The sequence below is a fragment of the Serpula lacrymans genome, assembly GCF_000218685.1.
Source record: "Serpula lacrymans var. lacrymans S7.9 unplaced genomic scaffold SERLAscaffold_10, whole genome shotgun sequence".
NCBI classification, from domain to species: domain Eukaryota; kingdom Fungi; phylum Basidiomycota; class Agaricomycetes; order Boletales; family Serpulaceae; genus Serpula; species Serpula lacrymans.
In genome coordinates this window covers 122,053-136,164 of record NW_006763299.1, presented here as the reverse complement: position 1 = coordinate 136,164, position 14,112 = coordinate 122,053, and the positions used below count along the sequence as shown (strand labels likewise).

The following is a 14,112-nucleotide window of genomic DNA, read 5'->3' as shown; positions in this document are numbered from 1 at the left end:
GGGACATTGACGAGGATGGATAAGAAAAAACAAACACATCACTATCAATCCCTCGCATCAGCTTAAAGCATCACTTTATCAACCCGACAATATGAGCTCACCAAACCAGCAGACCCGAGTCAGCAGCGAAAACGAATCCTTTTCCGTACAAGGAGAGGACAGAGTTGAGCGAGAAGGCCATATATCCCATGCTGTCCTGGCACCATCTGTGGTTTATCTTGAAGAGAAAACACACATGGAGCCTTACATTGGAACCGAATCCAGCCATGCACTCGAGCAGATTCAATCCGGCATAGGGGCATCTGCTTCTATTTCGTCAGTTCAAATATCGCCAGTGGACAATGGACCAGGAGAAGGCACAGCTCTCATGGAGCCATCCGTCGGCGAGAGGGATCGACAAAGGAACAATCTTCGTATGCGAGGAATCCGACAACAGCTCAAAGACCAGAAGGACAGGATCAAAAGGCTCATCCCACGTCGTACAGGCCGCGCACTCTTCAGTAGCGAGCTTCAACTCTGGACTGCAGGTACGAATGCTCCGACTTGCCTCTCCCCGCAGAGATGACTGATGAATTATTTTTTTGACAGCGGCTGAATACATTGAGTACCTGCAAGCCGAAAACGTCAGGTTGAAGGAACAGGCCAAAATTCAGGCAGCAGCTCCAATTTCAGACAAAATGCTCACCGGAAATGCCAGCACCAGCTTCACTGGCCTACCAGAGGTGCCATACACGCCCTGGGAGCCTGTCCCTAGCGAAAGATATCTAAACATGTCAAATAATGCTGGGCCATCAGTTTCTATGCCGAGGAACGACAATGTATTTCCTACAAGAGCGCCAACGATGACGTCGAACCCAGACTGGAGCTCATTTTTGGCAAGCTACAACCCAGGAATGGTCTCCTCCCAAGTTCCAGCCCAGAGCACTTCAATGGAAGGAATGGGAGTCCAATGGCCACCAATTGTAGCTGCTTCAGCACAAGGAAACATGGACTCGCAGTTTTTCAGTTCTGCGTCTGATCTTGTCTGGGATCCAGTGATGCTGAATCACCGAAATGATGACTTTGTTAGAAAACGCGAGTCGACAAAGACAAGCGTCGTACGAAGGGAAAGTATGGCGCAGGACACCATACTAGGAAAGTGTAGTGGTAGGATGGCCCGTGCGTTTTGATGGGGCAATTTACCCCCTTAGTTATACTTCCGTTCGAGTTTAAAAACCTTCGTAGCAACGATTGCCCCACCTCAGAGCTTCGCCCACGAAGTCTGAGGTGAGGATCTTATACCTTCCTTATTTTATGTGATATACTTACTCTGTACCTAGCATTTGGTTTATATTAGGTACGCGAATACATTCTCAGAGCTTCGCCCACGAAGTCTGAGCATTTGGTTTATATTAGATCTCTTTGAGACTTGGCTCCCTGGAACGAAACACTTGGACAGCGCACGCGGACAGATGTTCACGGAACATACAAAGCCAACCACGGAGTCGGACGCACAGGAGCTCAGCTCCAGACCTATGGCTCAGCTGAGGGGATGAGCAGTAATTCCGCAAACAGCGGAATGCAAGACTATCGCTTCGTATTCGAGCAGCATCCAGGTCACGAAGGAAATCATCTTTTTAGATGAAGAATGGAGCTGCCAGACGGAATAGCACACAATGTGCTAACTGACACCCTTGGATCACGAAAGAAAGCATCACTAACGACGCACCCAAGATACAGTCTCGAGTCTCGACGGCTCCTGTCAACTTGCGTAGAAGTTAGAAAGGGGGGGCTTGGAGGAAGTGATCGTGGATAGGACTGAATTCGTGGACAGGGACTCGTAGTTATCAAACGAGAGCATCTTGATGCTGTTTTTATAGAACTTGCGGAATCCGATTGCTCTGGTTATCTGGTTATCACCTCACACGTTTTTATCCACAAACAAAGGGTGTGTAAGTTTTTCAGGATATGTCAGATCGATGAAAAGACTACGCGACATCGTGCCTTTCGTATATCAGAAAAATTACAAGAAGAAGGGAGAGAAACGACTCAGCGACTCCGCTGAGACAATAACGCACAAACGAACTTGAAGACGACCCAAATCAGGGTCGCTTACTCAGCTGCGCCAGCTATCAGCCACATCACTCTCGCACCTTGCCGTCGCCAACACGCTCAATTGTTCATGTTCAGGTTTTCAAGTCACCGAGCTGCTTGTACTATCAGGATCACAACGCGGCTCGCCGTGTAACTTCCAACGTATTGCGTCAAATGCCCCACATCGTTCTCCGATATGTTTGATGAGTCCACATTCCTATCAATCCCAAAATATTCAACGAGGCATCAAGTGAGAACTGTCAGGCAAAGCATGTGCATCAATGTGTACCGCTCAAGAAATATGTAATAGGCCGAAGTAAAACAAAGCAACTGGATTACAAGGCTGTCGAAATGACAACTTACGCGCTTGAAAAGCATAGCTAGGACTCCATTGACAGTAAGTTACCCTGAGATGCAGGCTCACTCATGGTAGTGGAACTGCGAGCACTCTTTAGCTGGCGTTGCCATGCCTAGTAAGAGCAATACCATAGCCGCATCAGTGCTATCAACGATATACGCAAATGTACGCCTGATTCTTCTTTTTGGTTGTTAACTGCCTAATTCTGACTGGAAAGCTGTTGTCTTGTTCCCCAGAAGGCGACGTTCGCTACCCCTTGTGCGTCTGTCGGTTCACGGTATCCATCTCGACTTTTAGCAGTGCCTTATCTAGCCCATCTCATACAACACCTCGTCCTATAAATCTCTCGTGCGCTCTTCACTTTAATGTCAGGCTACTAGTTCTATACTTACAGCAGACTCGCATTATCAAAATGTTCATCACAAGTATGATTCTTGGAAATTGAAAGTGCCATCTCTAAGACATCGCATTCTATCCAAGTCCGCCACTTCTTCCATGAAGTGCACCCGCGCTTCCTCCCGGTGGAATGGAAGCCATTCCACCCATTCCTATGCTCATCGTCACTAAAGCCCCCTGCGGAATCAATCGTGCAAGACATGCCGCTCGTACAGCTCAGAGTCTTTCTACACAGCAAAACATGAGTCTACCTTCTCTGTGGGCGCGATGGCGTCAAAGTCCAGTGAAAAGTGTGAAGTGATTCCCATTTAACGATATGGCGCAGCATTTTGGGCCTTGACAGCGTTCTTTCAAGGAATATTGATGCTTGTTTCACTGTCAAAGCTAGGTTATGACGCCCCCGAAGGTCCAAGTCGCCGCAGCAATGACGTCTACTTGAGAACGATGTACAGCGACGTTCGTGGCTCTGCTGTGGCAGTTTTTCGCGCCTCAAGTGGGAGCTTGGAGGATTTAAAGGGACATCAGCGAGGGGGAGAGACAAGAACTACACCCAACACAATACCCAGATCAACTCGCAGCACTATCATCCCACCCCCATCATGAGCTCATCCAAAGAACAGTCCCAAGTCGACAGAGCTACCATGCGCGAATCGTACTCTGGAGAAGGAGAGGAACGAATTGAACAAGGGGGCCAAACATCCCATACTGTGCTGGCACCATCTGTGTTTTATCACATTGAAAAAACACAAACTGAGCCTGACAGTGGGATCCAATCTGGCCCACTAATCCAAAACATTCGCTCGGAGAGGCATGTGTATTCTACAGGCTTCTCGGCTGAAGAAACCCCGACGATCGATGAAACGACACAAGGTGCCATCCGTAGAGGACGACCCATCAGCAAGAAGGAGCGAGAGAATAACACCATTCGCATGCGGAAACAGCGACAGCTAATCAGAGAACAAAAGGATAAGATCAAAAGTCTTATTCCGCGTCCCCAAGGTCACGCACCTCCCACTAGGGATCTTCACCTCTGGACTGAAGGTACGGATGTGTTGGCTAAAAGCGTCTCCTAGAGATGACTGACAATTTTTTCTTCAGTGGCCGATCATATCGAGGATCTGGTAGGCGAAAACATCAGATTGAAGAGAAAAACTGGGTATATGGCACCAGCCCAAAGTCCCGATATCTTCGTAGCAGATGACTCACAAGCGATGGTCGTCAATGGGCCCAGCAACACGACTACTACCCTCTCTGAGTCAATGCAAATGCCCCACTTGCAATGGGAGGACCCTATTCGTAGTGACATGGGAACAGAGTTGTCCCCAGTCGCTGGTCCATCCAGTCTAGCGATAACCAGCGAAACAGTCAATGTAGGGGCAACCACGATAACTCCTCCTCCAGACTGGAGCACATTCTGGGAAAACTATCATCCAGAACCGCTTTCGACTCCCATCCCAAGCGTCCATGCGCAGCAGACAGTACTACAGTGGCCTGAACCCGTGGCAGATCCGGTACAGGCGGACTTGGACTTGGAATACTTCAATTCCGGACCTAATCCTGTCTGGGATCCCCTTACGTCTGGAGAAGATTACTTTGCAAAGTCGCTCGAACAGCACATGCAGACAGATGTCCAAGGACCTAACATACCCAACCACGAAATCGGCTTCACAGGGCCTCAATTCCAGACCAATGGCTCGACAGAGGGGTTGAGCAGTAGTTCCGAGGACGTCGGAATGCAAGACTATCTCTTTGCATTATTTGCGCAGCGGTAAAATCCTCAAGCCATGCGTTCAGATAAGCAATGAAACTGCAAGGCAGACCAGGGCTTGATGTGCCAGCAGATACTCGAAAGTGTCAAAGGACAAAGCATCGTTGATGACGTACCTGATACTATGTCAGATGCCAATGGATTCTGCGGACTGGCCGCGCAGGTAGAAGTGGGAAAGTAAGGCAGTGGGACAGCGAGGAGGAGTTAGTACTTGGAAATTGGTTAACGGACAGGAATTAGTTGTCAAGAGCGAGCCCATCTTCTTGTTTATATATCTTCTGCGGAATCCCATTGTTCTGATTATCCGATCACCAGCTTGCAAGATTTTATCCAAAAACAAAAGGGTACTGAAATTTGACATATCAATGATAGGAACACGCGCCAACATGCTTGTCATATATCAGAAAAAAAGCAAGAAGAATAGCGACTCAGCGACTCCGCTATTATGAACCGTGGACAATAACGCAAACGAACTTGAAGACTACCCATATTAGGGTAGCTTGGTAAGCTATCCCAACGACTAGCCAAATTGGCCTGCTGCCGCCGACAGACTGATCATTTTCCTCATCAACTACATGATCCGGATTCGTCAAGTCATGTCCACAACAATGCCATTTTTGACTGAATCATCATATAACCATCGCTCTCCGGGCAGTCCTGGACCCAGTTTTTTGTCTTCGTATTTGCAGATCCCAGTCATACGTAGAAATTTACAAATAGTAATAGTGTCAAGAAAATTTCTCACTGTTTCAAATGTACAATATATGATGAACTCGCAATGCTCATCACCTGACCGACAATCAATATTTCTAGACTTCGGAAATGTCAAACAGGGTTATCTGGCTTTGTCACCATATTTTGCTCTTCTGTTCGTGCCCTACTTAATCTCCTCAGTCAAACCAAATTACTGATATGATAGTTAATATCAGTAAACAAGCCTACTGCAGTTTTCAAATCTGAACGGAAGAGCAACATATGATTTACTGCTAGTCTTGTGCCGTTAACTTCATCACAAGATCAAGCACCCCAAACAAACCCACTTCACAGTTACATCTTTGGGAGAGATAAAAAATGAATATACCTTTGTGTTGGTAGAGTTGAGAAGCAATAGATTTCAGAAATTGGAAGGTACTGCAGCAACCTAATAGTGAAAAGATGGTAAATGTACTTGTCTGCGATTATAGTTTGACAATACCCCAAAGTGCCTTTCTGAGTAGAGTTGGATGAATCCAAGTTTAGAGGGCTTCCAGCATCATCTTTGCGATGTGATACATTTACTGTAGCCCAAAATAGGTTTAATGCTCTTCATCATCTTGGTACTTGACTGGATGCCGAACATCTCCTAGAGCCGATATGGTGGCATCTCCAAAACGCTCTGCATGACTTCGAGAATTGAGAAGTGCAATAAATGAGTTCACGTAGACTACAGTTATGTTAGTATGAATAAATTTCTGGGAGAAAATGCGTACGTTTAGAGAGTGAAAAGTCGATTGCCATATAGATAAAATTGTTTGGCATTACTGCACACTGCCCAAAATGTTGTAACAGACTATAACAAGACTGAGATACAGTTGCACGTACTGTAATAATCACAGCCAGGGAGCAGAGGCTGTTGGGTGAGAATCCATTATTTAATTACTATGAGATCACTATGACGGGGATGTCCCTATGAAGATATGAGGTTCACCCTGTTAAACAACCAGAACCGTACATATAAATGACTATTCTTTTTATTGTTGTGTCCGTTCTATACCAATATGGCATGAGGGAACGAATAGATGAGGAAGAGATTAGGGAGCAAGTAAATAATATACTCACTTTGAGAATCCAGTTCGTGATAAAGCCAGGAGATAGCACATGGATGTCGCAAGGAGGAAGTCATTGGAGGCGAGCACAGAAAGCACAGCTATGGGCTCCCACTAATCACAACGATGCACGCATATCACAAGTGATAATTCAGGCGGCGGGTAGAAATGTGTGGAATGTTTACAATCGGTTAGGAACAACAGATATTTCTGTAGTTAAAGGCACCTACTATCACCATCCGAAAATCACTGTATAAGTGGCACTGAATCCTGGATGTAAAAATCTATAGTCAGCGGGCCGAGATAGCTGAGACGTGATCAAGGGGAAAAGAACTGTGGTAAAACCATACTCCAAGAAGCGAGGAACTGACGTCTTATAACATAAAACTTCAAAGAGTCACTGTTATTCTGGGATGTGTCATATGAATTGCTTGAGATGTTCTTACATATGCCCAGTCCTAAGAAAATAGAACCAGTGTCAAAAACGCGCCGCAGAAATAATACATTATGAGCAATACCTAAGTCAAGAGCTATGATGACAACCTATCATCATGATGATGTGTGAGGATGGACTGAGTAGCCGGACATATGCACATACTTGTATCAAACAAAGGATACGGTTCCATCCCTTCCCCACTATCATTGACGAATGTAATCAGGAATCAATTTGACGAATAAAAACTTACAAATCCAGAGACGATGGGCATATAGACTAGTATCCCTCAGTGCTTGCCCTGTTCAAGTATTCTGTGAAGACGTACCAGTGAACAGAGGCTATGATAATCACCTATAGTACGCTTGCGTTGTGAGGAGAATATACAGTATCTAATACAAACAAGTTTGACTAACGGTTATTACAATCTGCGCCTGTACCAAATGTACCAAATGAATCAAGACGGTAAAAAAGGGTAATTTGTGACAAGGTAGATTTACCTTGAAACTCCAAACTATTACCAAGAGTGCAAGAGGATTTGCGAAGTTTGTTATGAGGTGGTAGTATAACATGTGCGAGATACAAGCAACATGAATTGTATCGAGCAACCTGTAAAATAAGGCATCATCATTGGCATTGTTGCAGCATACCACGAGAAAAACCCACCAAAGCAATACAACCTTGAGGTTGGTCTATGTTGGCTTCAAGTTGCAGTACTGGCCAAGTTAAACATACCATTATTCTGTAAACTACTGGATCCTGTTTCCATTGAGTTTGAAGATATAATGCAAGTTGTAAATTTGTGAAGCCATAAAGGCTGCAGTTGCATGCATACATAAGCGCTGCACAAGAAAGTCGTAGTAATTGCCACTCACATAGCAGCGAGCAAAAGACCAATGTAAAAGGCACCAAATGAGTCGTTAAGACTGGGTAACAGCTGGGGAATGGCTGACAGTTCACTATAAATATCTGACATTATGAGCAGAGGTGTTTGAAGACTTGACACTTGTGGTAATTTAGAGTAAAAAACAATCAATTCAGATTCCACTAAGTTTATATCATCTGCGGAGAGCCTTTGCTTACCCTAACTGGTGAAGAAAAGCAACACACAGCAACGTGTGGACAAGCATAGAGGCAGTCTATTCACACTCATATTCTATTGTACTTACAACGAAGGAGACCTATTGTAGACCCTCGAGAAGATATCCAAATGACATAGTAACGATCCAGTGCTATGTCTGGGAATACTTTGGAGGGATATTGATAAGCGAAGAAGGTTGTGACTCAGCGCCTTCTCATGGGCTTACTGATACAGCCAATCGCACACCCCTTACCAATACATTTTCTCATACGATTAGTAAATACGATAGATCGGACCACTTTCTCTTTCTTTTATTATTGGTTAGTCAGTTAGTCAGACCACTTTCTTAATTCTTCCCTTTCTCGGTCTGACCCTCGCCGTTCACTATATAAAGAAGTACATACTCGATGTATTGTTCTTTAGTTCAATATTAGTTTGGATTTGCGCCTATACCGACACTCTTCAAAGCTCATACCCTGATTCACCGCCTTCCAGCAAGGACTTGACCAGGCATTGTATTTTGTTATATAGCTTCGTATTCGTTGCCTGACAGAAGATTGAACTCACCTACCTTCAAATCCTTTTCCAGAGCCACACTTTGGAAAACTGTTTCCCTACAATCTGAAAAAGACTGTCGTTGCCACTGCACCAGTCTAAACCTTCATCATCACCTTCTCCACATCTCTACCATCCCTATCCCTCTCCTTACTATCGTCATTGACCTCTTACTATCCACACCACTACACCTATTGTTGTTCAGTCCTCTCAAACTGGACGTCTTATCTACCATCACCGCTCTTGTCCAATTCTTTGCAGTTTTTGCCATCATCAGATACCTTCAAACCGGACTTGTTAGCGACGTCGTATACCTTCACCGTGTCTACATCCCAACAGCACTCAGAAGAGTGGGTATCAGACGCGGACCACAGACACCAGAGAGATTTCCTCGCAGCCCTCAACAAGCCGCTCCCGGTCCTCCCCGTCCCTACCAAAGTCCGTACTCCAGACGCGGAAGAAACGGTTGAACGGATCACTGAATTATATCAAGACTCCTCTGCTTCGTCTTCTCCAATTGATCTGATCGAGGAAATCATCCTCGACATAAATGACGCCCTTGTCCTCACCCAGTCTATTTTTTATCATTCCGCCATCTGTAGGAGAAATTCTCGGAGCCCCGAGGAGGTACTCCAATGTCTCAGACAAAGCACGGAGAGAACTTTTAATCTTCATATTCCTGCAGCACGGACAAATTCCGTTGATCGACTACTTCAAGAGTCTACTACGCCCAAGCTACGAGAATACTCAGAGGGTTAAGCTTTTGAAGGGAGTAGCCAACGTTCAGGAATGAAACCTGCATCTTATTTCACAGGACCATATCCCAGATCTCCTTGAACTTTATTGAATCCGTCCTCTTTCATTCCTGGACATACCCAGCCGCCTCCTCCCCTACGACTTCAAACACACCTTGCTTTGCGGCATTGTTCTAAGGAAGAGGCCTCACGAAGAACCCACCTATGATATCCCATCCTCATTTTTTTACAACAGATTACTATGACACCTACTCCGCCTCTCCTGTCCATTACCAACCAATCCAATACTTTTGTATCAGCAATCACCTTGACAACCTTTCCATTATCCAATATCTGACACGACTTCGCCGAACACTCTACCTCCCCGAAGTTGAAGATCTTGACGCATTTGGACCACGGTTTGGTCTTCAACACAGTACTTCTATCGTAATTGTCACACCCTCTACCAAAGATCATATTCGACAAGTTGTCGCTGCGTTAGCACAATTTGATCAGCTCATTGCAACCGCTCAGAGGAAATTCCGTGACGGGGAAGATTACACAACCAAAATCAACAATATCCAATACGTTTCAGAATATGTCGAGCAATATTATTGGATCTTAGAAATCCTCACACCATTCATCGTCAATCAGCAATCTGATCATCCCGAACGCTTCATCATTACAGTTATCCAAAGCGACTTCTGGGCCATTGTTAATCATACCCCACGAACTTGTATCTATTCACAATACTCATACACCTACCAAGGTCGTAGAGGGGAAGCATCACTCATTCTGTCGGTTGAGCAGCTTTTCGCACCTTGCGCGGAAAGGATTGAACAAGAAACAGGAAGTTCATTAGAGGATATAGTTGGAGGAGAATCAGACGAAGGGACTGAGTCAGAAAACAAAGGGTCTACTGAAAGCATAGAGTACTGGAGGCCTCAGGAAGCAGAAGGAGGAGATTTCCCTAGTAACTTTGTATTTGACCCGGACTTTGATTAAAAAACTCGTTATCTAAGACTCGTTATCTAACTCATCAAAAAGCTGGAGCCTTATCAAGAACCCCGCCCTCTTGTCACTCCCAAAACACCACCCCCACAATCTCTAGGAGCTGCCGCGGAAGCCCTAGAACCGGACGATCTCTATCAATCCGCAGGACCGGAAGACTTTCCTCCCCCACCTTAGAACCCATCACCCGAAAACGACTGGTCCGATCAAGAGTCTTTGGACCTTGAACCTGACTTAGCAGCAGGAATGACCGACGAAACAAGTCCAGGCAGCAAGGCTGTCCTTGCCTCTCCTCCGTTCGAATTCATTGGCAAAAAAGAAACGTACATTGACTGGAAGAACGCATTAGCGAACTACTTTTTCGCTTATCCCAAAAGTTTCCAAACCGACTCCTCTAAAATCCTCTTCGCATTATCCTGCATCTCGTCCGATAAAGGCAATGACGCCTGTCACACATGGAAGGCAAATTTCAACAACAAAACTGCAGTGCTAGGAGACCTATTTGCACCACAAATTGGGGGACTATCTCGGAATTCATCAAGGAATTAGATAACAAATTCCTGGATCCCCATCTCAAGTTGAAACCGGAAATTGCCCTTCATAGCTACGAGCAGCGAGAGATGATGGTAGACGCCTACTTTGGAGGACTCAAATCCAAACTTATGGAAGCAGGGTTACCACCAGATGCATATGAAAGTTATCCGTTCATTCACAGTATCCTTTGCCGCAATCTCTCTCAATTTCTTTGTGATCATATCTCGCAGCAGGAAAACCTACCCACCATGTACTTAGAGTGGAAGGCAGCAGCTGGGAAATGGGAACAACAAAACGAAGAACTCAATCTGGAAAGGAAGAGAGATAAACCCCCACAACAGAGGCTGCCACCCCAGTACCAAAGATATCAACCGCGTTATCAACAGAACCAACACTACCCGCCACCGCAGCATCAACAAACAGTACCGCGTACAGAGACGCAGAGACCACGGTATATCCAACAATGACCGTATTATACTCCATCTCAGAGGCCGCCGCCCCAGAATGCAGTCCATCCAAACACAGCAGGAACATTTGGAGGATCAGGTGTACCTATGGAGATTGGGAGTTCCAACACTCAAAGACAATATTGGCCCAACCTGAACATTATTTGTTACAATTGTGGTGAGCAAGGCCACATTGCTAGAAATTGCCCACATGGAAAGATGGCAATACATTATATGGAAACGGAGGAAACCAGAGACACTCCCACTACATTGTTATTAAAAGGAATTGAAGCGCCTCCAAAGGATTTTCAGAAAGGTCAGGAGTGAGCACGGACTCTCTGACCCGTAATGTTGTACCTAAAACTCGTATGATACCAACGACTGCAATAAAACGAGTCGATCAACATCTACGTGCTGTAACCAAAAACTATGCGAAGCCACATTCACCGGAATGGTTGGCCAGACGAATCAAAGACCAGAAACCGGAAAGAGCAAGAGCTCTGTTACGAAACTGGGCACATAAAGATCACTACGAGCATATCACCCTGCAAGCGATACAGATGCTAAAGAATCACGACGAAGAGAATATTGTGGAACACATCCATGCTTATACCTTGCCACACAACCCCATGCCAAAACGAAGCCTCCATGTCATTTCTCAAGTTACTACCACAGACAATAGACAAACATTCACTGTACCAACCCTTATCAACTCCGGTTGCACCAACTCTGTTATTGATCAAAGCCTGATTGACAAGTACACCCTCAATACCACGCCACTGCCCATCCCTCTTGACGCTGCAGGAGCCGATGGTCGATCCCAGAAAGTAACGCGCTATGTCACCCTTCACATCAATGTGAAAGGGAAAGAACATTTAATGGACATCATTGTAGTGTCACTACTTTTGCCGCGCATACTACTTGGATACGACTGGTTGATACTTACTAATCCGTCAATTGATTGGCGGGCCAACAAGATTACCTTCCCTGCCGATGATCCGGAGTATCATCCTAAAGAAGGGGATAAAATCCTAGCCATCGATCTTGAAACACAATCCATGGAGATAACACAGTTAGAATTGAACGCTTTTGCCACTAAAAGTCAACAAATAGCTGAATCCACTGAAAAAGCAAAGTCAAAACTCACCTTCCGAGATGTTGTTCCCCCGATCTACCATGAGTTTGAACCCGTTTTCACCAAAGAATCATTCGACAAACTTCCCCCAAAATGTCCTTGGGACCACGCAATTGAGTTAGTACCTGAGGCTAATGGTCTTGACTGCAAAACGTACCCTCTTAGCCGAGACGAACAACACCATTTAGACGAATTCCTTAACAAAAACCTGACAAGTGGACAAATTCGAGTGTCCAAATCACCCTACGCATCCCTATTCTTCTTTAACAAAAAGAAAGATGGTTCACTACGCCCTGTTCAAGACTATCGCAAGCTGAATGAGCTTACCATAAAGAATTGCTACACCCTCCCCCTCATATCCGAACTCATCAATAAACTCAAAGGTGCCAACTACTTCACAAAACTAGACGTACGATGGGGATACAACAATGTCCGAATCCAAGAAGGAGACAAACACAAGGCCGCTTTCAGGACCAATCGCAGCCTCTTTGAACCCCTTGTTATGTTTTTTGGACTTACCAACTCGCCAGCGACCTTCCAGACGATGATGGACCACCTCCTAAGAGAACTGATCACGGAAGGAAAAGTTATCGTATATTTAGACGATATCATGATCTTCACAGAAACACTCGAGGAACATCACCAAATAGTCACCAAAGTCCTCCGTATCCTGCAACAAAACCAGTTGTATCTTAAACCGGAAAAATGCGAATCCGAGAAGCAGGAAGTCGAGTACTTAGGCATGATCATTTCCAGAGACACTATCCGTATGGATCCATTAAAAGTCGTAGCAGTCGCTGACTGGCCCGCACCAAAGAACAAAAGAGAACTCCAATTGTTCCTGGGATTCTCCAACTTCTATTGACAATTTGTCAAAGACTACGGACAAATTGCGAAACCACTCACTGTGCTCACCGGAAAAGTTGACTGGACCTGGAAAGATGAACAAGAGACATCTTTTGAAAAATTAAAGAAAACGCTTACTACTGCTCCCACCCTTGCTATACCAAACGATGACGACCCGTTTAAACTAGAAACCGACGCCTCTGACTTCGCTGTAGGAGCCGTCCTGTCCCAAAAACAAAATGATAAATTCAGACCCATAGCATTCCTCTCGAAAGCTCTTACCCCCGCAGAACAAAATTATGAAATTTACGATAAAGAGATGCTCGCAGTCATGACGGCACTAGACGAATGGCAACACCACCTTGTAGGATTGAAACACCCCTTCACTATCTTCACAGATCACCAAAACCTCCTTTACTTCCGTCAACCTCAGAAATACAACCGACGTCAAGCTCAATGGTCGTCTCAGCTTGCAGATTATAATTTCAAAATGGAACACGTCAAAGGAAATCAAAATACAAAGGCTGACCTGTTAAGCAGACGAATCGATCTACCTAGAGGCACAAACAATAACGAGAATCAAACACTTCTCCCAGACGTACATTTTGAAGTACTTGACACCAACGAAGGATACCTACCAGATATACGTTGAAGCTTCCAGAAACAGGACAACATAGTAAAAAAAAACTTGAAAGAGAAGTCAGATACCTGGAAGGTGAAGGATAGGATTATCTGGATCAAGAGAGAATCCGCAATGAGTTCCTACCTGATCCCATTAGCTGACTGCGTATACGTTCCTCGAAACCACAAATTACGGGCGCGGATATTGAAGGATCACCATGACAAAGCTCTGGCTGGACACCCAGGAGAGAGAACAATGTTTGAATGAGTAAACCGAGAGCTCTGGTGGCCAAGTCTTCGTACAGATATCAGACAA

General features: G+C 45.1%; 6 protein-coding genes across 6 annotated transcripts; 3 read left to right on the top strand and 3 right to left on the bottom strand.

Annotated features, from left to right (window-relative positions):
• Positions 1-356: 356 nt before the first annotated feature.
• On the bottom strand, positions 357-898 carry SERLADRAFT_472416 (uncharacterized protein; the record flags this gene model as incomplete). Its single annotated transcript, XM_007320566.1, has 2 exons — positions 357-608; positions 686-898. A coding segment is annotated over one exon (243 nt), but the record flags the coding sequence as incomplete, so codon positions are not given.
• Positions 899-1,019: 121 nt separating this feature from the next.
• Positions 1,020-1,375, top strand: SERLADRAFT_394736 (uncharacterized protein; the record flags this gene model as incomplete). The annotated part of the gene is made up of 1 exon (XM_007320565.1): positions 1,020-1,375. A coding segment is annotated over one exon (150 nt), but the record flags the coding sequence as incomplete, so codon positions are not given.
• Positions 1,376-3,924: 2,549 nt separating this feature from the next.
• On the top strand, positions 3,925-4,904 carry SERLADRAFT_472415 (uncharacterized protein; the record flags this gene model as incomplete). The annotated part of the gene is made up of 1 exon (XM_007320564.1): positions 3,925-4,904. The coding sequence occupies one exon, from the start codon at positions 3,988-3,990 to the stop codon at positions 4,597-4,599; it is 612 nt and encodes a 203-aa protein (XP_007320626.1).
• A 986-nt stretch (positions 4,905-5,890) lies between these two features.
• SERLADRAFT_409723 (uncharacterized protein) lies at positions 5,891-7,809 on the bottom strand (the record flags this gene model as incomplete). Its single annotated transcript, XM_007320563.1, has 13 exons — positions 5,891-6,018; positions 6,065-6,122; positions 6,177-6,204; positions 6,414-6,514; positions 6,847-6,858; positions 6,999-7,036; positions 7,087-7,134; positions 7,162-7,174; positions 7,250-7,267; positions 7,334-7,442; positions 7,500-7,525; positions 7,569-7,650; positions 7,709-7,809. 13 exons carry the CDS (start codon positions 7,807-7,809, stop codon positions 5,891-5,893), a joined length of 762 nt encoding a protein of 253 aa, XP_007320625.1.
• Positions 7,810-8,964: 1,155 nt separating this feature from the next.
• Positions 8,965-9,144, bottom strand: SERLADRAFT_394732 (uncharacterized protein; the record flags this gene model as incomplete). Its single annotated transcript, XM_007320562.1, has 1 exon — positions 8,965-9,144. A coding segment is annotated over one exon (180 nt), but the record flags the coding sequence as incomplete, so codon positions are not given.
• Positions 9,145-10,460: 1,316 nt separating this feature from the next.
• Positions 10,461-11,351, top strand: SERLADRAFT_440111 (uncharacterized protein; the record flags this gene model as incomplete). The annotated part of the gene is made up of 3 exons (XM_007320561.1): positions 10,461-10,700; positions 10,757-11,103; positions 11,159-11,351. The coding sequence occupies 3 exons, from the start codon at positions 10,461-10,463 to the stop codon at positions 11,349-11,351; spliced, it is 780 nt and encodes a 259-aa protein (XP_007320623.1).
• Positions 11,352-14,112: the final 2,761 nt, after the last annotated feature.